The sequence below is a fragment of the Amblyomma mixtum genome, chromosome 5 (genome assembly GCF_055824585.1).
Source record: "Amblyomma mixtum isolate Tamu chromosome 5, ASM5582458v1, whole genome shotgun sequence".
Taxonomy (NCBI): domain Eukaryota; kingdom Metazoa; phylum Arthropoda; class Arachnida; order Ixodida; family Ixodidae; genus Amblyomma; species Amblyomma mixtum.
Window position 1 is genome coordinate 112,349,359 of NC_143016.1, and position 26,072 is coordinate 112,375,430.

Here is a 26,072-nt window from a genome sequence, read left to right on the forward strand (position 1 = left end):
AACAAAGGCTACACGGTCTGCTGCTATGATTGACGTAGGCGGTAGGGAAGCAATGTAAGTGCCTGCACACTTTTGTCTGTCAGAAATAACTGCGCTGCCAATCTAAGCCTTTATGTTCGTCTATCCTTAAAGGGGTGTGTTCTACGGTTTCAAGGTTTTTTTCTGAAATCCATCATCCCAGAAAATGCTTCCAAGTTTTGATGTCATCCGAATGCGCCCACTCCGAAGGCAGTTTATTCGGGAGTTCACATTGGGTCCTGAGACTCCCGTAGAAGATCATGGCATCATACGTGATCTTTTACTGTGCGCTACTTTTACGAAACACCAGATGGATTTATTTGTTATGCATGAGAAGTTTTTCTTTTCCTCTAGTTCGCTTTGTTTTTGCAGCAATCAAACAAAATGTCCCATTTTGGTTTATTCTGCAACAAAACGTTCCAGCTATATACCAATGAATGAGAGATAGCTTAGTTTCCTCAAGCGTTTCTGGCGCGGATGGACTGGGAGGTGTGTGCAGACGATTAACAATTATCAGGAGTGAGCAATCAACAATGAACAATAGGTAAAAGTCTCTTGTCAGCAAACATACTTTAAGGTAACAAGCTAATACACACTCCATGTGCACTATTCCTTTTCTGATTAAAATCAGACAACAAAATCAAAACAGTGGAAGGCAACAAGGAACAAAACAAGCTTCTCAAAAAGAGTGAAGACATGAACACCTTGTTATGCAATTTAGAAAGGCAACCATAAGCAATGGAGACGCAGCAGTTGCGGGAGGGGGGGGGGGTTGAAGGGGGCTCTTTTGCATATTCATAGAAGCTGCAACTAAAATTAAGAAAACAGGCTCGGTCCACCTTATGTTCTAAAACACTGAACTCCCTATTGTACTGACAAAATCTCAGAACTGCATGTGAAGCAGCTGTGAACTTGATGCCCCGGTCATGCGGCATAGAACGTAAGAGGTCATTAGCATACCTGACAGGAAACTCTGGGAAGTGATTAGCATACGTAAGCAGACCGGAACAGACAGCCCGCATAAAAAGTCTGGAATGTCCTCCAGACCCAATCCCGAGTGCGAGATTCAGAGGTCACAGCGCTTGGTTGGAACCACAGGAAGACATTATCCGCCAAGCCTTTGCTCCCTCGGTTCAATTTGTGTACATTTCACAATGTAAACAAGCTTAGCTAGCGAGGACAGCACCGCAAACCACACCGATGAGTGGAGCGCCGGTGAAGCGGACTCGAGGCATCTTATTAGGTTGCTGCACACATTTCGGATTCAGTACAAAGGCCGAACGTCAGATTCTGTTGTTCTGCTAGTCCTCTTTCGCGGCCCCTCCACGCATAAATAAACACTCTTGCGCGAACTTTTGACAGCCCACATCGATTCCCTATGCAACGTTCCTACAGTGCTCTCCTCGCTCTCTCTTGGTTCGCGCACATGCTGCAAAAAAAAAGTTTTTTTTTGTACTGTTAAGTCACTGATCGCAACCGAAGGAGTGATTCCGCGCAATCGATCGACGCTTGGAGTTGTGCCTCTGCATGGCATACGCATTTTCTTAAACGAAACTTGAGTCGACTGATCAAATAGTACATATCTATCCAATTATTACTACGCCCTGATAACAACACGAACTACGAGCATTTCATACTATATTTTTGTTGTGGTTTAACATTTATTGCGTATATCATTTTTTTTAATTCCCTGTCGCTAGATTTTATACTCTGTTCTTTTTTCATGTGTTCATATAATTTTGCTACGTACTGAAATCCTCTCTTCATATGCTGCCTATTTTATTAGAAATAGCTTGAAATTTTACGCCCCCTTACACAAAGCCTTAGGGGCCTGTAGGGTACTTCAAATAATTAAATAAACGCTTCGTTTGGAAAAGTGCATCATTTTTTTTTCGGCGAGTTTAACATGCCATTGCGACTCTGGATGTAAGAGACGCCGTAGTGAAGGGCTCCGGAAATTTCGACCACCTGGGGTTCTTTAACGTGCACTGACAGTGCACAGTACACCGACCTCTAGAATTTCACCACCATCGAAATTCGACCGCTGTGACCGATATCGAACCCTCGCCATAAACACTGAGACACCGCGGCGGCTAAACGAGCATCATAACTTAAAGAAATTCGATGAAAGGTGGAACTAAGCAAAAAATATAGGACTGGAGAGCTGGAAATCAAAACAAAACACTAGGCGCAGTAGGCACACTGTCCTGTCGTATTTTCCGAGTCCTATCTTTTATTTCAATAAAACAATCGCCCGCACGAAAATTCTCATTTACATTCACGCATACCAGGAGGTTTAATGGAAACGCTTTTAATAGAGAAGTACAAAGTTTCATTGCGGCATAAAATTTGAACAACAGCCTACTGAAGACAGCACCTCATTCCATTCAGTATTAGACACAGTGACGTAGTTTCTTTGTCAATAAAGAGATTTTTTGTGCTCTCGCCCTTCGCACTTCTCAGTGATAGCCAGTGTCTACGTGTGCGTTGCCTTTAATAGTCTTCATTGTGTCCGGAAATGCCATTTCCCCATTCAAGGTGTCGTTACGACGCAATGCTAGAGTACACTTCTGTTGGTGAGAATTGCGGGCCTATAACTCTCATAGCTTTAACAATCCTCTTCCGGCGGATTAAACCTAATTGCGAATTGATGACTTGCTCTTATCACTTTGGCATGACATATGAAGAGGCGAACAATCTCGCATTTTAAGGCGAAAGCCTTTAATGCCTCATCGTTGTCGACAGAAGGTTGTCAGCAGATGGTTGTCAGCAGAGGTGTCACGCTTTTTCTAGTCAGACCCGAAAAAAAAATCTTTCTTCACGATGAGATTCTAACCACCATCCTTCCGTTCCACAGGCGAGCGTGCTAACGACTACGCTACTTCCTGCCAACGCATATGTAGTTCTCCTTGTCTAGAACTCTGGAGAGTGTTTGCAGAAAGGCGTCGAATCAGACGGATGCCTTTCAAACGCCCTCCAATGTCTTCAGCATTCCAAACGCCCTCCAATGTCTTCAGCATTTAAGATTGACAAAAATTGTGTTCTTACTTAACATTTTAAACACAAATTAATGACGCTAGCAGCAACACCGCGCTAAAGACTTTCGCCTCACCGCACTTTAGGTCAACAAAGCGCTCCCCTGAATTTCTATTCGACAGATATGGTGCGTGCGAGCACATAATAGCCCCTATATTAGCACAGCTCGTCAGTTTAACCAAGTAACGACCCTGACATAATTACGAAGGAACAAGTTGCCCTCGAGAATTCTTCTGTCTCAAGCCACGCTTTTGTGTCCGAACACAATGTTATCTGAGAGAAAGGTTAAGTAGCTTGGGGACTCACAATTCCAGTTTAACCCATGCACCATAAATATCGATAACTGAGTATATTTTCGAGCATTAATGTCTACATTGGCATATGTGCATATTTATTTATCTAAGTATTCCAGAACAAAAATATTACAAACCATAGAATGCTAATTTTTCTTTCAGAGATTATCTATTTTTTCTTATATTCTCAAAAGGACACTGAAAACCCTATGCGAATCCCGAAATTTTCATCGTTCGCCGGGTTGTACTTTTACCACTCGGGCTAAACATTGGTGTAAACACGCATCGGGCTAAACACCCATAGAGTTTTCCAATCGACGGTCCCACTTTGCTAAGGAACGTACTGAGCAAATAGCGTGCAAGAACTGCGTCATATTTTGGTGGAGTTCAATCTTAGAGAGTGCCCCCCAGATTTAGAACCAAGACCTTTCTCGGCATTTTAAGGCAGTCACACGTGTAATGAAAATGGCTTTCGCAATTATATGAAATTTAGTTTCTCTGTTTGTTCAAAACTGTCGTCACCGGGCAGTTGTCTACAGTCATCAGATGGGAAAACCGATGAGTATATGCACATGTACAGCACGTTGAAGAGCAGATAACGCAATGAAGAGACTACGGCCTTCCCTACACGTTCCTCCTGCGACATAAATCTCTACAGTCCAACGTTTGAAAACAACTTTATTTCTATTACATTCTACCCATTTTATATTACCGCCAAATGCCACCTCTTCAGGTCAGTTTGTCAGAATGTAATCTTTAGGTGCCTGAGTGTTGTGCAAGATATGGATTAGTACCTTGAACAACCCTGCATCTCTTCCCACCGTTGGTGACCCGTGCTATTATTATGCTTTAAAAAAGCATAATAATACTTCCCACGCTGCTCCCACGTTGTTTTAACCGCAGATTTTTGCCAGAAACCGTCTCGAAATGCAACCCTAAGAGACACCCCGGAGAAAGTGTATATGGTTTTCGAGCTGTTCTTTAGGTCAGAAAAAAACGTGGATAAATGATTTCGATAGTTAGGATTCCATCTGCTGCCGTATGCAGCTAAAAATACCGACCTAATCCATTTTACTATTTTGCTCAATCCGGAAAACAAATTGTCGCAGCGAAAAACACTTGCACACAAATCGCATGTTACTCGAATTACCGCAGAAAGATTAATATTCAGCTAATTAATTCAAGACCAGAATTGTATTTAAAGTCATCACGCTTCAGGATTATCTCGCTGTGTCCCATCTGCTCTGTGGCGCAGACGTCACCGGGATATTTCGCCATACAGTACATGAAAAAGCGAAGTTTCAATTTTGCTTTTGTGTTCAAATCATGTCTCAAGTTTCGACGTTACAGACACCACAATTATTGGTCAGTAAGCATTACACTGCTACTGCATGGTGTCCACGGAAACTGCGGACACTTACCCGGACTTACCCGAGTCACTCGGTAAATCGGTTACTGAGTAGAATTTTGGGTAAGCTCAGGTAAGCTCGGAGATGCGCCGCGTAAGCTGAAGTCAATGAGAGGAAGCTCGGGAACAAATTCTGGTAAGCGCACAGGAGCGCCGCACTGGCTCCAGATAATAGGAGAAAGCTCGGGTAAGTTAGAAGGAACGTCGCGCCAGCAGAGCGGGAAGTTGCTCCGGAAGAGCAACATGTGTAGCACAATACCTACGGGTGGCTGTGACAGGAGCAACCACCTGCCAGTGCAATGGCGCATCGCTTAACCGCTGCGCCACTGCGCTAGTAGTGGTACGAGGACTCACGGCCATCTGTGAATGGTGAGTAGAGAATAACTAATAATGCATATAAAGGCAATAACCCAAGGAGTCCTGAAGGGTGTGCGGTTTTGTGACCAAAGCGAATTTACACAAGCGCGCAAACCACAACCCTCCAGAAGTTTTAAAAAGATGGTGTGTTAAAGGAATCTTTTTCCACAAAAACCGGTGTCGGCGTAGTCAGCGTCGTCGGCGTTGTGAGCGAAAAATGAGGAGCATAACTCTGGCAGGTAGTTTCCAGAGAGCAACCTAGGTGGCAGGTGCGCCACCTAGGTCACGTGATTTTGCGGCGTCATCACAGGCTGCCCACCGGATAGTGAACAAACTGCTAACCATGATGGCGGCATCTAAATTAGATTGGTCACTATTTTTCTGGGACCACTGCTGGGAACACCTGCCAACGAAAGGCAGGGGCGCATCGTTCAACCGCTGGACCACTGCGCCAGGAGGCGTATGAGGACTCCGAGGTATCTATGAATGTAAGGCGGAGAATTCCATGAATATAATTCCCATATATTCCATTCTTAAGGGTCAAAAATTGTACACGAGATGTATCCATATATGAGCAGGGCTCATGTTGTGGCGAATAGGGTTGAGACTGGAATATATGGGAATCATTCCATTAAGCTATTGCGACATACTCTTAGGGCGGCACCAACTGTTCTGACAGGCGGTGCCTCTTGAGCGGAATCTAAATATCTACCTATCCAACCCTACCCTAACCTGCCTACCTATACTACACACGTTAATTCTATCCAATCATTCTTTCGCTGTCGTCATCGCCCTCCAGACAAGTGGCGACTTTTATGAACGACAAGACTTTTCTTCGATGAGAATAATAATTTGACCACCAAAGAGCGCGTAGCTCTGCGGAACATGTGCGCTGACTCCTGTGTGACGTCCCACGAAGCGCATTTATTCTTTTCTGCATCAGTTTCAACATCGCGAGATTAATACTGCCAGCTGAATAGGAGTGAGTGAGGATTATCCTGAGCGCGCACCAACAACGAGCATCAAACGTTTCACGGGCGTAACCTCACAACGCCACAGAGTACGACGCTGAATATGGTAGACAGCAGCTTCGGCGTGTTTATTTCTTGCTCGTCGGGTACGCGTAGGGGTTTGGGAAGGCGGAGCGCGGCGGTGGGCCAGCGTAGAGCTCGCCGGCTCCTCCAGCGGCAGCCGGTCCCAGCAGGGGAGACAAGGGCGACATGAGCATCGACGGAGCGGGAGACGAGGGTGGTTCCACGAGACGCCGATAGAAGGCACACTGTAGCACCGTAGTCACCAGCACGCGGCAGTCGGTCAGCCCCAGCTCACGCCGAAGGGCGTCCAGGGCGTCGACCAGCAGTTCCCAGTTCACCGAGTCATCCATCACACGGAAGCGCACGTAGGACTGCGTCAATCACGACAGGGAGCTGTGCAAAACGCTGCTGCGAAGGTGCGCAACAGGTGCAGCTCCTCTATTCCGGCAGACTACACGGGACATTAGCGATGCGCACCTTGTGTTAAACGAATCCGGGAAAAGCACTTCTACTTCTGGCCTCCACAACTTGGTGCTTGGCTTTCAAGTTAAAAAAAAAAAAACGTGCTGAGATCATCCGTGACATAAGGAAGAAAGAGGATAGACCGAATGGCTGCCGATCAGAGCGTAATAGGCCACTAGGCTTAGCGGCACTGTCTGGGCGCTGTCCCAAATTTTTGGGAATGACACCCGGACGGAAGGTTTCCTGGTTATGTCGCCAGTGGACTGGCCATGCTAAAGCAATGCTCCGTGACGTGCGAACTAAGCACTCCGAATCGCCGGGTGTTAAGAACGCTGAGAGTTACCGAATCTCAATTAACGGTGTCTTTGTCGCCTTGTTTTACTACTCTCGCAAAAGGCGTAGCCATACGAGCCGTTTCACCGCGGAGCGTAAAAGCGTTCTTAGCGGTTATGATATACTAGACAATCAACTGAGAAATTGTGTAAGAAACGACTTTTGTTCTTTAGTAGCAGCCCTTCAAAAGACGTCCCATGCAGTTTATATACTCGATTCATCAGAAGATTAGTGCTTGGAAGTGTTAGTGCTAGTGTTTGGAATTGCGCTGTTTGACGTAGAACATATTGATATGTAAACATAGAAGTATACGTACATACTATAACTAATCTACAATTTCTGTTTACGTATGAATATGTTCTACGTCAAACTCTAGAAAGGGGTCCCTTTAAGGTCCTAATCCAACTAAAATACATGACATGCACAAAAATCTTTATGCGCCCTTAATACATTTTGCCTTCTGTTACGGAACAAGCCTTCTTCAGATCTCATGTCATATCCACTAATCGGCGAGCTTCGGCCTAGCTCGACGTTAAAGCAAGTATTGCGCTGAATAGGCTGCCTGGCACTTAGCACGCCGGTAATAACTCCTAATAAGGTTACAACTGCAGCGACGCACTTGTTCGATGATGCTACCCAGGAAGAAAGCAGCATGCTTAAATTTTCCGCGGCTTAAGACACTGTCAACAAAGACAAGCAGAAGACGTATTTTTTTATGCCTTGTTCGGATGTTGATAGTGATGATGATCAATTTTTGCGGCAGAAGTGCATCTATGGCCAAAGTGCGCCATGGCAAAAAAGTTTTTTTTTATAGTCAAAGTGAGGTCAAAGACGCATTTCCGAAGAATTTCACCGTCAAGAAGCCGACCACCAGGCAGGGGAAAGCTTGTACCCATTGCATAACCGGTGGGTACCCGGCGGCACTGTGGTTCTAACCCCGTACCTCCCGCATGCAAGGTGCATGCTGAAACGACTAGGCCACTACTGCGGTTATGCTTAGTTCAGAAGTAGCCATTTTTATCCTAAAAGCACTTGTTGTGGCCTTTTGAAGGATTAGCTTTGGTTGGCAACCTCGTGTTTTCAGTAACTCCAACGTTCTTTCACGCGTCAAAAATCTCAGGTTCAAAACAAGGCAATCCCAGGCGGGGGCCGTTTGACATGACGCCACTGGAGCAAGAAAATACGGCGCAATCGCCGATGTCGCCGCGTGATTTTCGATGAATGGTTTCGCATGCCACGCAGAGCCAACCAATTCTGTTGGAGCGACACACAAGGTTGATTGCATAATATTTGCATTGGCAACACAAAACTTGAACACTCGAAACACAGTGCTCGGGTTGGTTGTTCCGCTGCTTCCACCGGCAGAGGAAACGACGTCACAAAGCGCCCTTTTGGACACTTGAAGAGGAGTCAGTCCGACATTATGACTTCATTCTAACTAGACCAAAATCCATCCGTAATCCTATGTGACTGGATCGGCGGTTTCTTCAGTCACAGAAGAATATTCGCAGCAGCGAGTCACTGAAATCGCAGCATATAATGCGGGTCACTTTCAGGTTGCGTCGTGTAATGTTTATAAGCAACCTTTTCACTTCGAGAAATCGTGTCATAGAATATCATGTGCTCATGAGTACGCTGACTTGTTGGAAAGCCGGCTGCTGTAACCCTTCGCACTACTATAGGGAAACTGCGTAACCGCTCCAACAAAAGCTTTCGTTTTTAAAAAACTGCACGTGAGCGCGTAGCGGAGAGCCAATGGAGGCAGTGGGGCGCGAACAAAGAGTTCTCACCTGGAGCTTGGTGACACCGAGGGTGCGGCCTGGGAAGAGGCTTTGCACAGTCTCCTGGATCTCCTGCATCGCGGCGGTCGCCGTCAAGCCGCTCAGTCCATTCAGGGACACGGTGATCTCGTATCCACGCTCGGCAGCCGGATCGAGGTCGGCGGCACTAAGCATGGGCCGAACACGGCCCCGGTGCAGGAAGAGCACTCGAGAGGCTACCGACTCTGCCTCTTCAATGCTGCGACCGAGGAAGATACACCGGCCAGCTTCAAGCACGCAGTGTTGCCGGTGGAAAAGCGAACTTTGTTGTGCGTACGCTCATTAGGCGTACAACTTTGCAAATAAAAGCAGAGGAGAAATGTAGCCCGCATTTTCCGTGCAGGTGTTTCTGCAAAATGTCTACAAAAAGAAACATTCCAAGCATTTCTGAACATATACACACTAAGTGTAAGCACGCTTTGCATGCCTGCAAAAGTAACTGTTTCTTGCATGGCGACTCAGCTACCACACAGAACAGAAATGAACAATGAAAGGGACAGAGGTCATCAGTACTAGTTAGCGAAATTCAATATCGGTAGCTTCAATATTAACGGGTGGCTCGAAAAACACCCGTGGAGGAGAAGGACGGCTTTGACGTCATCTAACCTCTGAAAGTAACACAAGGCAGTCGTTGACTGCCATTGCACCTGCTCTCTGCCCGTTTCTCGCGTTTCGTGAAGGTCTTAACTTTCACCGGTAGTATCTGCTTTCATAAGTACGTAATGCTGCTTGTGGAAACACACGTAAAATTTGGTAGGTAAACCGAAATTAAAGCTCCGCCTTAAGGGTATGACGCGATAAGTTCAGTGGGTTAATGCCCATAAATGCAGAAATGGTCATTATCTGATTAGCATTCATAGACGGCGGCGAGTTCTCATACCACGACCAACGGAGTGTTGCAGCGGTTAAGCGATACGCCATTGCACTGGCAGATGGCTGTTTATACTACAGCCACCGGTAGGGATTGCACGATTCATGTTGCTCCTCCCCAGCAACCTGTCGTGAAACACGTGCGACGCTCCTCCGAGCTTACCCAGCAGCTTACCTTACTTATTAACGAGCTTACCCGAGTAACTCTGGTAAGCTCCAGTAGTAACTTGGGCTGCTAGGCAACGGCAAAAGATCGTAAGTATGTACTCGGGTAAGATCGGGTAGTTACTCGGGTTCGTATAGGCAACGTCACAAGATCGCAAGTAGGTAAGGACGTGCGTACGGTGAGATGATTCTTAGTCGGTGTAGGCGAGCGTTTAAGTGCTTTCACATTTAAAGGCATTGTATTGATGGGCTGCCCAGGGCACATCGCCTCATCGCGTTCTCCAAATTACAGCGCTCGTTTACTCACTCGTCGGTTGCCAGTAGGACCGACATATGAGTCTTCTTCACGAAAGTGATGATGCAGTGCCAGACACGCCTCCTGGCTACAGGATCCAGTCCCTCTGTCGGCTTGTCCAGAAGCACCACGGGAGGCGCCCCGATTAGAGCCAGTGCCACGGCCAGCTTTGTTCGCTCGCCCGAGCTGTACTCGACCGCCGGCCTGTCGGCCTTCTCAACCAGATCGAGCATGCGCAGCAGCTGCTCCACTAGCGGCTGCACACCTGCCGCCGGCAAGCGCCTCAGGCGGGCTGCGTGGCGCAGGAGTTGACGGCCCGTGAGCCAGCCGACGGCTCTGCGCTCCTCGCCCGCGTAGCCCAGCGCGCGCACAAACTCGGTCGGGTGTGCGAACAGGTCTGCGCCCCGCAGGTGGGCGTTGCCGTCCGAGATGGGCATCTGGGCCGTGAGCACGCGCAGAAGCAGAGATCGGCCGCTGCCCGTGGGTCCGAGCACTGCCAGGCACTCTCGCCGGTGCAGGCACAAGCTGAGGTCGTGCAGAGGAGCATACGGGCCAGCCTCCTGACGCAGGTGATTCACCACCAGCGTGTCCAGGCACGGAAGTGTCTTATCTCTGAAGTGGCGCACCTGGCTGCAAGCGCGAAGGAGCGTTGTCACTTCCCACGGCGTGCATTCGATCATTTAATTATATAAACCAAGCACGCTGTCCTGAGGCAAGAAATAACCCCACTTCCACAAGCAAATACTTGCGATAGGACACTCTTTCAAAGGAAACTCTTTGAGCCGCTTCGGATGCCTTGCAAGAAAGAGACGGTAAGCTGACCTTGTGGGTTTTTGCGTTGGTGAAGAGGTACGCCCAGCTGTAAACTGATATACATTGGGGCGTGCCAAAGCGCTTTAGGCGAAGAATTTCCGGTATCGCCGCGTTGTACTTGAAGCTATGTCAGAACAGACGCGAGCGCGTTTGTGGCGCCTATTTCTCCGCCGCTTATTGCCTGTTTAGATTGTGGGGTGAATGTTCCATGAAGCTAAATAGCCAATCTCAAAGGCAGCAGCGGGCCCAAAAACGCATCTGGAGGCTTCCTCTGAGCAAACTAATGCGGTTTGTGCAGCGAGAACTAATTCCTGCTTTTACGGAGTGCGCGAACATTGCGATAGAAGGCGGAGCCGTAGCCAGGCAGGTCACCTACGCACAGCAGGCGGCGATCACACGCTCAACACTAAACATTTTTCTTTCCATTGGACTGAGCACTGGAGGTGGATTCGGCAATGATAACGTGTCCGCTGTAATCGCAACAGTGCGCGCCTAGCTGAGATGACAAGACGCAGCAATAGAAATCAACGGCTTTATATTAATAGCCGCCTTTTCTTTTTCACGGATATGTATGCTACTAGGGTTCGACATAGCAGTGAATTCGAAACGCTCTCCTGGTTCTGACAACGAAATATTTAGAGTCCTTTTGCCCCAAGAAAGCTGGAGAACAAAAACGGCTTGCGAGAGACATGCTATTTTATGCCGCAAACGCATCACCTGCAGGATGCTTATATGCCCACTTGTCATGCTCAAATTCAAACCAGAAACGGTTTGGGAGCCTGACTGCACTGATGCTAGAGCAGAACATGTTTCTCGAAAGGCGAATATGTGCCTCGAAAGCCAAACTCTTACTGATATCTATTGTAAAACAGCCTGAAAAAAACAAGGACGGACCAAACGCAACACTAGCGCTGACTTTAATCTGATGTTTTATTATGCACACGTACAGTCAGGCCAGAATTAAATGCGAACAGCGAATATTTTACCTGTGCATTTCCAGCTGCAGCATATAGCTATCAAGATTCATGTCCCTGGATAAAGGTTCTGACGAAATACGTATTTAGAAACGAATTTTAAAGGGATATGTTGCCACAAAACAGAAATGCATTGCATAAGAGTGTTCACGATTCGTTCCTGCCTGACTGTATATTTATACCTTTTCCCTAAATGCTTTTTTGTTTTCATCTGCTGTCAATATTTCCGTCACTAATCCCCATAGCAGCTGCCGCAGTGCCATATCCCTTTCCGACCCAGTGACCAGTACACTGGACATAAGAAAAAAAGCGATGAAAAAAGCAGACGAAGCCCAAAATAAAAAACGAAACCACTTCCACGGCTTTCGGAAGAGACGAGGAATATCTCGATCGAGATAGTTCCTCTTTCGGCCGCATCTTCTCAGGAGGGCAGCACAGAGTAATGGTGTCCTCCGCGACCAAACGGCCATGTGCGACGTGCTCAAGTAAGTAATTTGTTTTACCGTTTTGTCCTCACTCAATTCAAATAAATAAATTCGTGCGAGATAACTAAGCTCTGTTTGAAACAATGTGGTTAAAGGTGTGCCCTATTTATGAGTAGTTTTTCCGCATTGCGACAATGTTTTTATGTCCAGTGTACTGGACACTAGGATTCAACTGGCGCGTTTTGTCAACTCCCCGTGCAAAGCAGGTTGCCTTTGATTTTCAATATTTTCTGGCGCCAAAATTGCATAACTCCTAATGTCTTGGTAGAAATATCTTGATGGTGCTTTTCATTCAAGTAATATGAATTTCAGCACTATTTGGTTGTTTTATTTGCAGAAAAGACGCTCACTAATGAAGAAATTCAAGAGCTTTTGTTCGGGGACCAGTCTGACCTAGACGTCGATTCGGACTCTGGAGACGAGGTGGAGAAATTCCAGGCAGAATCTCCATTGGAAGAAAGCAGCGACGATTCTTCAAGTGGGGATGAAAATGACCAAAACGAAAGGTTTGACAAAGAAATGCGACCGCAAGGTTCACGCCAAAAAGTAGCACAGTCGTGGACGGCACAGGCATTTACCGCGCCGATTCACATCGAAAGAACCGGTGAAATGGATGGATACGCGGTCAGTTACGCTGCTGTCTTCATGTTATAGAGCTGAGTCAGTTGACTCTACAAGGCGTTACGACAAGAAACAGAAAAATACGTTGGAAGTCGAAAGGCCGGCAAGCGTCCGCTTCTACAACAATCACAAGGGAGGAGTAGACCTGAACGATTTTCTCATCAACCTGTATCGCATAAAAATAAAAACTAAGAAATTGTCTGTAAAAGTTATTTTCCACTTCACGGATCTCGCCGTGGTTACCAGCTGGCTGAGTTACAAAGAAGACACCAAAGAGGCAGGCTACACGAAGAATCAAGTGCTTCACCTGCTAGACTTCAGGATGCATGTAGCAGAAGCTGTTATCAGGGGCTCCCAAGAAAGAAAACGGCGTGGTAGGCCATCTACAGATGCTACTGTTCAACATGAACACCACCACAGGGCTGCCGTGCAAATACCAGGCCCTGACGTGCGTTTTGATCAAGAAGGCTATTGCCCAGATTCTCAAGTGATGGCGAATTCCTCCAGGTGTCGACTCTCCGAATGCAAGGCAAAGTCATAAGTTCAGTGCACAAAATGCAAAGTCTTTCTTTGCTTGAAGGCAGGCAAAAACTGTTTTCGCGATTTTCACAGCAAGTAAGCGCCAGAGTTGACCTTGTGTTTGGATGTTTCATCAAGCACAAAGACGATACTCCAAGAACATGTCGCTCCTAGCGCAAGTTACTTCTTTTTCTTAAGTCTGGCAGTACTGTACTTGTGATTCTAAGAACAGCTAAGCTCTTGGGATGACGTACAGCATTGCTCAATCAACGAGCAAACCAGATCATGTGCAACAAATAAATCCCAGTGTCCAGTATACTGGACATGGTTCTCCGTTGAAAATCACTGTACTTACTGTCTTCATAATTTTTCACGCGCTCTTTAATACCTTCTTAACCGCAAAAAACCACCAGCGATTTTTTTTCTCCCCCACAAAAAAATTCGGGATGCAAAGGGATATACACTTACAAAAACTACATAAATAAAAGTGTGAAAGCAAAACTAAACTAAGTACGCGTACCCTGAAACATATATCAGTTTCCTAGTTACGGCTGACCTACTCGACTAGCGAGTTTCCCATGGTGACCAGGATGGTGGTGGGGTGTTTTCCGGCGGCGCAGCTTGATGACCGTAATAACTTCAGATTTGTTTAATAAAAGTTCTAGTGCGGCGACCTTGGCATACGGTGTGGCGATTTAATTTGGAAGCTGTAGTTTCCAGCTCAGTGTGTCCCAGTGTCCCCCTAACTGCCCATACTGCGTCATCCGCACACATGACATGGCGAATACACGGTGTGGCAGGCAGCAGAGGAGGGAAAAGTGCCGCATAGTAATTGCGAAGGGTAAAATAGATCTTACACACCCCTTCGGTGTACCCCTGTCTGCCGAGAAAGGAGGGGATGCCGATGGGAGTCTAATGTTAGCGTAGCATGCCTTTCGCATCGGAAGCTCCGGACATCGATGTATACGAACAAGCCACATCCTGTGGATTCCACGCTGGTCAGTATGGTCTCCCGACAGACATTGCCGAATGTCCGAATTTCCGACAGTGCAAGGGGGGGGGGGGGGGGGGGGGTCTGACAGCAATTCCTGGAGATTGAATTTAACTTTCTCCATTACCTCACCAATAAAGGATGTAAGAGATTTTAAATGCTGATAAGCAAGGGAGCGAGTTCTGACAGGCGAATAACGTTTATTGCTGCAGTATTCTATGCGGATGCAAGGGTGCCAGAGATCCAGCCCTCATTTATGCAATGCGTTAGATGCTAAAGGTCCGTATCAGATTGGTTGCGAAAGCGATAATACCAAACTGAGTCGGGGCAAGGGATTGTGTTCCGCTTAGTATACGTGAGTGAGACACGAACCTAGGATAGGATGACAGGACCGTCGAGGTAGGGGAACGAGTTTTCGCGCCGACACATTATTTGTGAGGTTTTATGAGGTCTAATGTTTCAAAGCCACTCATGCTATGAAGGACGCCAAAATGGAGGACTCCGCATAATTTCAACTATGTTGGGTTCATTGACGTGCACTGATATCATCTAGTGGACGGTCAAGATCGAACCTGCGTCTTTCAGGTCAGTAGGCGAGCGCCACAACCACAAAGACACCTCGGGGGCTGTCTTTCTAAGCTGACTTTGCTGGGGTATGCCGTTACTTGGTTTAAAAGAGATCGATGCATTGCTCCCCACTTAAGATGCTTTTTATAGAAGAGGAGAAGGATGTCCTTTGCTCGGACCAGCTTACAATGTTAAGGTTGTAGGAGATAACGATGCAGTGACCACCTTCGCTAGTTGATCAGAGCGCTGTTTAGCTACCAGTTGTTTTTGGAAAGAGTAAGCGGGTATGTAGCTACATTCTCTGATAACTAAGAAGTGCGAACTTTGAGTCGGCGATGGTCCCTTGGCAATTCAAACGATTGATGAGGCTGGTCCGTGCATCCGAAGAGTGCACAAGACGTGGGTCGACATCGGTGGCTCGATATTACTACTGGTATGTACTCTATTCGTGCGCATAGGTAATGTTTCCTGGGATTGCGTGAATTATGTGTGACGGGCCTGGCGGAAGTCCGTGTGAGATTGTGATCGTTCAAGCAGCAGACCCAGAAACGCTGTGGTAAGCAGCATTATGCGTGCGGAGGAATTGTGTATAACTGCCATACAAAGGACGATCATCATTGCGCCCTTTTCGCGACCTCTTCAGGCGGCAGACGGACCGTTCTGACCGGGCGTGTAGGCGACCAAGAATTGCCACTAGCCGGTCGCACTGCTCAATGCGCAACGGCGTGTCATATGGAAAGCGAATCGGTGGGAAATGGCGGTGTGTGGAGCTCGTGCCAGCGGATTTTCGGCGAGTGTGCACCAAGCCAAACAGGCCATCCTTCTCACCTGCGAGCACGTCGCGGGTGATCTTTAGGTGACCACTAGCACGTGCACGAGCCGGCCTCTACCGAAAGACTCCTACAGACGCTGGAGAACATCATCGCATATATGGTCTATCGCAGACGCAGGATGGGGTGGACTCGTGGTGGACTCATGTGGTGTGGAGCCTTACAGTCTCGCAGTAGGATCATTCTCCTGTAAAGACGCGTCTGTCTGCGCTTTGTGCTTTCAATCGCTTGTGCAAATGCAATGATACAGTCTCTTTGTTCTCTCCTCCCTCTAAGAGAGGCCTCGGAATGTGATGTCGGCCCAGCGTCTGGACCCCAATCTCAACACAACATGAGTCACAGCGGCGGGAACTGATCCTGACAATTTTCAAGGTTGAAGTTCTTTCCTTCTTTTCTCAGCGCTGCACATGTGCCGAGCCAAAACAAGTTAGATTTGGCTGTGCAAATTTAATAATCTAGACTGCACCTGAAACTGTCAGTGGCGGTGGGTGTCAGTTACTGTTAAAAATCAACCTAACTAGGGGTCGAATTAACTGTGTTGCACTATTTAACTTTTATTCAGCATTTTAAGGAGGTTAGTGGCAGTTGGGAGTTCCAAGTCATGGACTAGTCGATGCCAGATCAACTGCTGAAAGGAAGAAATAGTCTTTCTCAACAGCTCCCCTTTCTTCCACATAAAACTGTCACTGGGCGAAAGAGGCGCGTAAGGAAAAAGGTGCAAATGCAACCCCCGCTGATGACGTATAGCATGGCTTACGGCACCGAATTCCAGCTGCTCGCACATTTGTTCTACGCTGTGCCAAGACGTTTGCTGCCACAGTGGGTGAATAGAAAAAAATAGGCATCATCAACTGCGTGGTCGTTATTCTTGAGAGTGACGGAGCGAAGGAAAGTGCAAGCAGTGGTAAAATAGAAAAGGCATTCTTAAATCGGCGCCGTGGTCGTTACATGTCATCAGTGGACGTTGCGTTTGCGCCCAGTTTCCTGCGCATCTCATGCGCTCCGCTCCAGTTCTTGTCTGGAAAAAAGCACCGATTTTCTCGCGTTGCAGAGGTTTAGAGAAACACTTTTCATTAATTTCCAAAACTATGACATCGTCTTGTCTGTATCTTCGGACTCCCTATTGCCGCTAACCACCAGACTATCCTATTTACACAAGTAAAGTTTAAATGGTAGTTGATTAGCTTCAGTATTCAGATACATTTCCTAGTGACTGGCTTTCGCAGCGGCTAATAGTGTTTCTAGAGAAAAATTATCGTTTGTTATAGATATGTAGTTATACATATTTATATCATTCGCTGACACACCCGGTATAATCTGTCCTATGGAGTGCTCATTATAATAGACAAATAATTTTGCTGCCTATTTGAATATTTATCGCAAGGTAAGTCTGCAACCGTTAAAAGGCACAGCAGGATTTAAATGGGTTCTTTTTTATGTTGCATTAATCAAAGAGAAGATTTCTCGTACATTCATACGCCGTCTTGAGGTGCCACTGCGGAGGCGAATTTAGGAAGTTCATCGGCCTTCCTTACATGAAAGCACATCTGACTTTTGTTCCCACGCGCTGAGGGAGACGCATGCTTCGGCAGGATGCTCACCGCTCCTTCTCCCCTTCGTCCATCAGGCACTGGGGCGGGCGGCTGACGTAGAGGTGTGGCTGGTACCCGCAGACTCTCCGCAGCAGCCACCACACGTTGGTCTCCGTGAAGCACAGGGCGGCCAGGCAGAGGAGGCCGGTGAGCAGCAGGCTGGCCACCTCGGGCCACACCGAGTGCGGGTTCCACGTCAGCAGGTGGGCACGGGGCAGAACGCACCGCCGAGATGTGGCCATGCAAGCCAGCCGCGCGTTGCAGCAGCGGACCAGGAACCAATAGCGGCGCACCATCTGGCTAGGGGACTGCGTTGCATTCAGGATGCGACACGCCTGGAAAAAGGGCGGAGCCCCGGAAGTAAGGTTACCACAAGCGCACTAGTTCCACTAGCCATGTTGCTAACGACGAGGGATGCAAGTGCGCTTTAAAGAGGGTCGAAGTGTACGTATGAGTGCCGAGTATCAGATCTTGATCATTGCTTTCTACCGGTAGGAAATTCCACAAAATGCTTCAAAACGAGGTAAAGACATCACTTAGCGGAGCACCTGTTTAGAAAGATTGTGAGGAAAGAATAAAGAAATAGTTTTGTGCTTTACTTATTTATTAATTTTCCAGATTATCATGATCACCAGCCTGACTACTTGCACTACAGAACAAAGGCGTCTCCCATATCTCTCCAATTAACTGTGTCGTGTGCCTCCTGTGGGCCCCTTATACCCACAAACGTCGTTTTAATCTCATCCGCCCGCCTAGCTTCCTGCCATACGCTAGTACGCTTGCCTTCTCTTGGAATTCAGTGCGTTACTGCTAACGACGATCACTTGCCTTCTCAATAGATGCCCTGCCGAAGCCCATTTCTTCTTTTTGATTTCAACTAGGATTTCGTTAACCCGCAGTGGTTCCCTGACCCCACTCTGCCCTCATCCTGTCTCAACGTTACACCTATAATTTTCCTTCTCAAATCTCGCTGCGTTGTCCTCCACAACAATTGATTCTTTCCATTAGCCTCTAGGACTCAAGGAATCAATGACCCAACAAGTGAGGACTGGGAGGCGGCGCTGTCCAGCTCACATTCAGAAGACCAGCTGTCGCTGGTGAACTGCGAAGAGCGGCGGCAAAAGCCAATAGGCTCCTGGAATGAGGGCCCACCCACTCATTTTTTTTGTGCATTAAACTTATTTTTCTCCCTCTTTCTTCCACGTTTCTACCCTACAGGTGAGTACGGGTGAGATGCAGCTGCTATATGCTCTCGATGAATAGACGTAAAGGGCCATTCTTGATCTGAAAATACCCGCCAAATGCGCTCTCTTTAGATCAAGGATCAAGCAATGGAGAATAAGGTGGGCGAGCAGTTCGTTGAAATGGTCCCTGAGCGCGTTCACCTGCATGAAGTCGGCGTCGTTGTTCATGTGGCAGAGCTCGTTGAGAGAGGTAAGCCACATAGCCCGACCCAGACCCCAGGAGAGTGCCACAGTGGGCAGCGTGCGCAGTAGGGTGGTGACCAGCTCGAGCGTGTGCTTGTCCAGTAGATCTTCCTCGCCCGTGTTGTACAATATGTGCAACCGGATCACGTACAGCATTGCCAGGACCCCTGTGGAAAACACCGTACTCGCCTGTAACCAACCGGCGCTGAAGATGGCTGCGGAGATTAGCGAACTCAGGGAGTTTCAGAGGCAAGGAGCTGTTCTACGATCCCGCTTCAGGATGTCGTGGTCTGCACAGCGGGCTATGCTTCTATGGACACGATGGGAGCAAAAGGAAGGCAACGCTGTGAAGCACACACACGCGTCTCTCGAGAAGTCCATAATGGTTTTTAATTTTCCGAAGAATGAAATGGGACTTTTCACTAATGCTGCCATCGGCGCTTTGGAAAGATGAGTCCGCAAGCCTCTTCTTTCTTCCTCACTAGAAAAGTGTGCGCTGTAAACACACACTCATAAAGCTTCACCAAGATAAGAAATTGTGCTATATGGTTTACCTGCGCGACGCAATGATACAGCGCGGCAGCAGCTTTGATGCGTCCCTAGACAAGTTCGTTGAACTATCGCCACAAATTTCCCGTCACTGAGCCATTGTTATGGCTTTCTCTGATTCTACGTGCGGGTCCAAATCACATTCACGTCCCAAGTCGATTGAGCTGCAATGTACTACTGTCTTCAAATACAGGTCACCCTAGCGCAAAATCTTTATGCAGTCGCTCGCGGGTAATCACATGAAGGCCGTTTATATTGCGTCATAGTACTCTCCGCGTAAGACTTAGCGCTGCTTGAAGGGGTTCGCATCACAGCATTAAAGAGTCAAGAAGCCCGTGGTCATCTCCGAATATCACTTCGTAGACAAGGACAATGTTCTTTAATTTATTTTTATCTCATTTTCATTTTTGTCTTCCTGTCTTTGCTTATCAGAAGGCACAGCAGGCCTTCCTTATGCCGAACGAATCGGTGCGTCGTCGCATTATAAGGCGTGTGGCAGACGCAGGTTCTTGCGGACTCGAGGTGGACTCAGTGGTGTGGGGCGCGTATAGCCTCGCAGTCTGGAGCTTTCTCCTGTAAAAACGCGCCTGTCTGCGCCCTGCGCTTTCAACCGCTTGAACGTAATGTAAATATGAAGACTTTGTGTTCATCCTTCGCGCAAAAAGAAGACGTCTCGGAATGTTCTGCCGACGCAGATCCTGGGCCCGAGTCTCAACGTAGCGTGAGCCACAACTGTGGCAACTAGCGATGATGATTTTCAAGGCCGAAGTTCTTTGTTCCTTTCCTCAGCGCGGTACGTATGGCGTGGCAAACGAGGTTAAATTTGGCATTGCAGAACGAAGTGGAACGAGCCTTCCTCAGCGCGCCCAGCTGAAGACTGAGGGCGCTGCGGTTCGAGTCCCGGCTCTATCATTTTTCTTTCCAGTGCAATGGCTTTTCATTTTTCAGTGCACTAAAGCTAGCCCCGTGCATGTCTAGCTGCAGGAAGAAAAGGCCGGTCAGCATGACACTTTGCAGTTGATCACAGAGCAGTGAGGTAATGAGCAACATCCAAAAGTCGACGTAAGAAGTTTCTATGCGCCGTTCCAAACAATAACTCAGCCACATGGATGTCGCATTGTGTCCTACTCGTTGCAGAGACTACCTGCTTTGGAAAGAAAATTTTACGGTGGGCTCAGTATCCTCCCTCCGCACCCCCCCCCCCCCCCCCGCCTACACTCTATCCGGTTGTGACAAGGTCTGTACAATTTGCATTCGTGCGCACTCGACATCCATTAACATTGCAGTACCCCTGACATGTATTGAGCAGCCAGAGAGAAACACCACATGGAGGGTGGCTGCCACGAGAGGGTACCGGAGGGTGGCTAGCAGCTTAATATGCCCCCTGCCAGGCGTGGCAGGTGCCGTGTGAAGAACTAAGCAAAAAATTCCCATTACCGACTACCGTAATCATATGTCAATTTATTCGCAATTTTGGCGGAGTCCGCCACTTGCGCGTAAACAGCATTTGTAAGTTAAGTTTTCCAACAATAAGTTTTAAAGTTTTATTCAGAATGTCGCTTTATCTGGCACCTAGTTGCAGGTGCGACGAGCAGACGAGCTGCAGTGATGTTCTTCTTAGCCGGCCATCCGGCATTAGTTACTGAATAGCCGTTACCACCCGCTCCCAGTACAGGTGTCTGATTTCTAATTAGAAATGAGACGCCTGTACAGCTGCAGAGCTGCATGCTAGAAGATGCACGCATGCTAGAAGATGACATAACAGCAGCGGCCAGAATACATTATATGACAGCTTCCCGCGAAGTGCAGAACTCAAGAAAATGTTTGCTCATGAGACGCAGTTGCACTTTGCCGTTTTCCTTTTCCAAATGATTCGTTGCCTAGTTGGCGGGAGAGACCCATACACGAGCGGGGCCGTAAGACGGTATTTTTAAAGTATGCAATACTACGGCTCGAAAAAGTAATTATGCTGTCCATTGTCCTTTCCGGTTCTTTTCGTTATGGGCTTGGCCACTTCGTACTAAAGGTCTAACTAAACGAGCACAAGAACTTCCATGGACTTGCAACTTCACTGCGAAAACACAAACAAATTTCATTTACCTTCACCAGGGCCTCGACAGTACAATGAAGCTCACCTAAGACACACTTGATGACGATCGCCAGAGAGAAAGCCCTAGAAGGTCGGGATCCCGCCACTTGCGCCACCAAGTAGGACAGAGGTATAGCTGCCCACCCATAGGAAGCGAACAGCAGCACCACGGAAGACCAGAACTGGAGACTGTCACCGAAGCCCCAGATGACCACCATGGGGGCAAGCAGAAGCAGGTACAGCAGGTACAGCACGGAATAGTCCCAGAGCATGTTGGACAGCCAGTACAAGCCTCCTGGCACTCCAGCGAGCCGCTGCAGAAGCCGGCCACCGTCGGTCTGGTCCAGGGACGGAAAGAGGGTCGCCGAGGCGGTGAAGAGGCCCAGAGAGATTGGTACAAAGGTAGCCCCGCTCAATTTAAGCTCCACGTCAGAAAGCCACGAGAACACGTTCACCGGGCTCACAGAGGCACCTCCGGGGAGGAACTCGAGCGCCGCCTCGATATGGTGTTCGGTATTGCCGGTGATGTGCTCTAGCACGGCTCCCTGGAGGAGCAGCAGTGAGAGAGCCTCCGACCGCCGGGCTTGGACGTTGTACCAGGCCACCAGTGCCTGCAATGGACGATGTCGTAGGGACAAGAGAAAACAAGATATGTTGACACGCTTGGATAAGTGAGTGTCACGTCATAGCAAGCCTCATGGATTCGTGACAACTGCCAGCGATCCACTTCATAGAATACTGCGGATAGCGAATGTCGATGAAGGTTAGCTTGGTATACCAACCTCTGATATCCAGAACGACGCTAAATGTACGCCGTAAAGAATAGGAGAGGGACCCACTCTAGCCAATAAGGTATACGTTTGATTTCAGTCGCTGTCATTCAGCTATTAATCCAGTCGTAGGAATCGCACAGGGCGTATCTCGATCCTGCTTCTGGCAAATACGTCTGACACTGGTTCTCCTGGACTGGTACCGCTAATTCTCAGCCGCTAAAAGTGACGACGCGCAGACATGACGTCGTGTTCTTAAGGAAGCACCCTTCCTGCGGATGGTCACGTCGCGTCAGCGCGCATGCTGCGGCGTCTCCACATCGAGAGACAAACTGCTAACGGTTTTAAGGGGCAGGTCTGGTAACTATATAACCAGAGCTTACGAAACGCATTCTACTAACCTTAGTTCCGAGCTCGAAGGCAAAGCGTGCTGACACGTTGCCATGGGCGAGAGAGTCAGCGACACCGTGTGTAGCTATGTCGATCCGGATGCCTCGCTTCGCAGTGTGTTCGTCGAGTGCTTTCGCCAGCTCCGCGGTCTCTTGCACGTAGCGCAGGTACCCTACGCCACATGAATGTAAAGCGCACAAGAAAACCAACTTACTTTGTAAAATCAATCGTTGGCCATTATCTACATCGCAGTGAAATCATCAGTTATATATTTCTATGGCTACCCTCGAGCTGCGTTTGTCCCGGGTCAGAAGACATGGAGCTGGATCTAGAGCTTTAGCTGGCAGTTATTTTATTCCGCATTAGTGCACAACTGTGGAGCGAAACGATACGAGGTTCTTCGTGATGATTTTGGGGAGAGGAGGGACGCGGCGTGGCAGGAATCTCTCTCTGCGTTGGCAGCGTGTCAAATCCATGGGGAGAGGAGACAAGGTGGACGGAAGGAAAGGGCGAGAGAGGACAGGAAGAAAGCGAAGAAAGGGAGAGAAGACGGATTGGATGCAGGCCACGCGTGATGAGAAGGAAAGCGAGTTTGCCGAAAAAAAACGAGATGGAAAAAATGGAGAAGGGGTGCTCGGTGAGAAGCTGGGGTTGATGAACAAGATGAAGCACCCCGCCACCGTAGGCGGGAAACACTAATACTAACACATGCTCTTTTGCATGAATGTCAATAATCGCCTGTAACATTTTTATTCTGATCAGAACACACTCGTTCAGAAAATATCTGAAGTTGTTAATAAACGAAACCGATGCTATCAGTTGTCTTAAAGCCATTACAGCCGAATGAACATTCCGCTAGCTGAAAAAAATAAAAGAAAGAAGCGCCTATAATTGCCGATTTCTTCCCGGCCGAAGCTCCGGCAGTAAATGTACCGAACACCTTCAAGTACTCATTCAGCATCGCAGGCTTATCAGTGCGCAGAGGCGGCAGCAAGGCAGCCTACTTAGGCTGTTACTATTGCATCGAAGTCTAACACTGCAAGCATCAGCAAACCGAAACTGCTTTTAGGAGATGCTCTCTTTCTGGTCAGTGGCAGCTTGCAATGACTACGCTGGTTCAGACTGGCGCGTATGACTAAAAATTAGTATGTTAGCAGTGCAGCCGCTGTCAGAATTACACGCAGCCCAATCCGCTATTTCAACTTCTCTCTCGCATTTCGGAAAGGAATAGATACGCACGGACAAGCGGCAACGTGCGCACCATTTTTAATCGACTGCAAAGGCGTGCTCCGTAATATTATGGCGTAGACTACCGGCCAAAGCTGCACATTTTTACGAGAGACAACCCCTTTAAAGATCCCGTACGAATGTGTCGACTTTATGAAATAAACCATTCTGCTTCTTTTGTACGGAAAGGACTGGTGCCTAAGTACCCGGCAGATTCGGCATTTGACGCTCGCTGAAATATGAGGAGGAATTGAAACCGCATTGACACACTAAGGGCGCGAAGGCGATGATAACTGTAAACTCCGAGTCGAAGGCAGAGAGAAAGGGTCGGTGATGGAAGGTCCTCTTTTTGTTGAATGGTTTTCTTTTCTCCAAGTATTTTTTTTTCAACACCATACGTCAATTCTACAGTATCCCACTCTCCAGGAGAGCCTCATAGTGGTGTTAGGCTATCGCGATGATAGCCCGCTATGTTCAATGAAAAGCTATTCGATTCCGCGAGGAACTGCTAATTTCCGCAGCAAGTGTGTATCTAGAGCAAGCCACGGCCCCAAGCTTGACATGACTACACTCCGTGAAAACGCTTCTTTTATCCATGTAGCCACAGGCACAGAGCCGAAAGACGCCCGCTGTTCCTACGCAGCGGAATGTAGTCACTGGCTTCAGCCGATAGTTTCCTTTTAAGACATGGCATGTCGGTAGCACTCTTTATTGAACCGCATATTTTATTGCGAAAACAATACTACTTTCACTTTCAGCTCCTCGCATGGCGAGGCCGCAGTAGCTATCATTGACCTTTAGCTTGACCTCTGCTATGACGTCATACCATTTGCCGCAAACACCAGGGGCCCAACTTGTGCCGTCACGAGGCGAGGCCGCGCTTGGTAGCTGCTGCCTAACTCCTGCGCCCGCCGCGCGCGGCGCGCCTAGCGATGTGTCGTCACAGCTGCAAGAGCAGGGCTCCAACTTGTGCCGTCGCGAGGCGAGGCCCCGCGTGGTGGCTGCTGCCTAACTCCTGCGCCCGCCGCGCGCGGCGCGCTTAGCGGTGTGTCGTCACAGCTCCAAGAGCAGGACTCCAACTTGTGCCGTCACGAGGCGAGGCCGTGCTTGGTAGCTGCTGCCAAACTCCTGCGCACGCCGGGCGCGGCGCGCTATTCGATTGGATTGGATTGGATTGGAATGGATTGGATGGGATTGTATAACCGATGCATCACCACAAGTCTAACCACAAGCACTACCACCATCTACACCACCAGCTGAACCATGGCGTAGCTACTGATATTGCTTTCGCAATTACCGGGCTTCAGCAAGCTAAGCCATAGCCAATTTTTTAAACCAAACTGCGCACTTTATGGGTTAGAGAGCTGCAGCCAAAATGCTCTTTCACTTGAATGAAGTCTTTTAGACAAGCCTACTTACAAGAAACCTACATAGATTAGAACGGAGGGAAAAGAACCATGCTCACAGCAAATTGCCAAGCGGCCATCCTGCCTCCAAACTATTGGAGGAGGGACACAATCACAGACTCTCTACCCCTGCAGCCTTCTGTTCATTGCAAATAAACGTTGTCGGAGGGTACGTGAAATTCCTTCTCCTGTTTTTGTCTTCTTGACCACTTTTCACACATTGCAGGGCATCAAAGTACCCTATGAGCACGTGATTGTTTTTCTTTCAATAACATTTTCGACGTGCACCAATTTCCGGTTCTGAAATTGGTTACGACTCGGGCTAGTTCGGTGAGCTACCAGAAGCTTTTAATTAAGCAACGTTTTCATTCCAAACAGCTGTTGTTCGTCAAATCTTCCTCTCCAGGATCCATTAAAGAACATCTGCCTCGTCTGCCGTCGCACTGGACTCTATTCTTTCATTAAATTGCAATTCTTCATGCTTTTTTCCCAAATGAACAAGCTCGGTACCCCGCATAGAGTCTACAGCCGTTTAGTCTGCCCCAACAACACGCCTGTGAACACATGCAAGGGAACTACCCATGCCGTTGACCACGCAGGCCCTTTGTTGTATCTGTGCGGCCCGGAAAAAGACATCCAAGCGCTCCTGAAATGTTCGAGTGTAAGAGGTTTGAACAACACGCTAAATATTGACTGCGGGTATCCATTTTTGTTAGAGAAAAAGGGCAACC

The 26,072-nt window shown here is 48.1% G+C and overlaps 1 protein-coding gene across 1 annotated transcript in view; it reads right to left on the reverse strand.

The window, feature by feature from the left end:
• Nucleotides 1–6,211: 6,211 nt before the first annotated feature.
• LOC149343374 (ATP-binding cassette sub-family A member 17-like) overlaps nt 6,212–26,072 on the reverse strand; it is a 59,180-nt gene continuing 39,319 nt past the window's right edge. Inside the window, exons 12-18 of the mRNA XM_089542380.1 lie at nt 22,720–22,880; nt 21,595–22,159; nt 18,869–19,077; nt 17,493–17,818; nt 10,104–10,721; nt 8,732–8,960; nt 6,212–6,517 (exon numbers count right to left, since the gene is read on the reverse strand). Of these exons, the coding sequence (XP_089398506.1) occupies nt 6,212–6,517; nt 8,732–8,960; nt 10,104–10,721; nt 17,493–17,818; nt 18,869–19,077; nt 21,595–22,159; nt 22,720–22,880 (2,414 nt within the window). The remainder of the gene's footprint in view (nt 6,518–8,731; nt 8,961–10,103; nt 10,722–17,492; nt 17,819–18,868; nt 19,078–21,594; nt 22,160–22,719; nt 22,881–26,072) is intronic.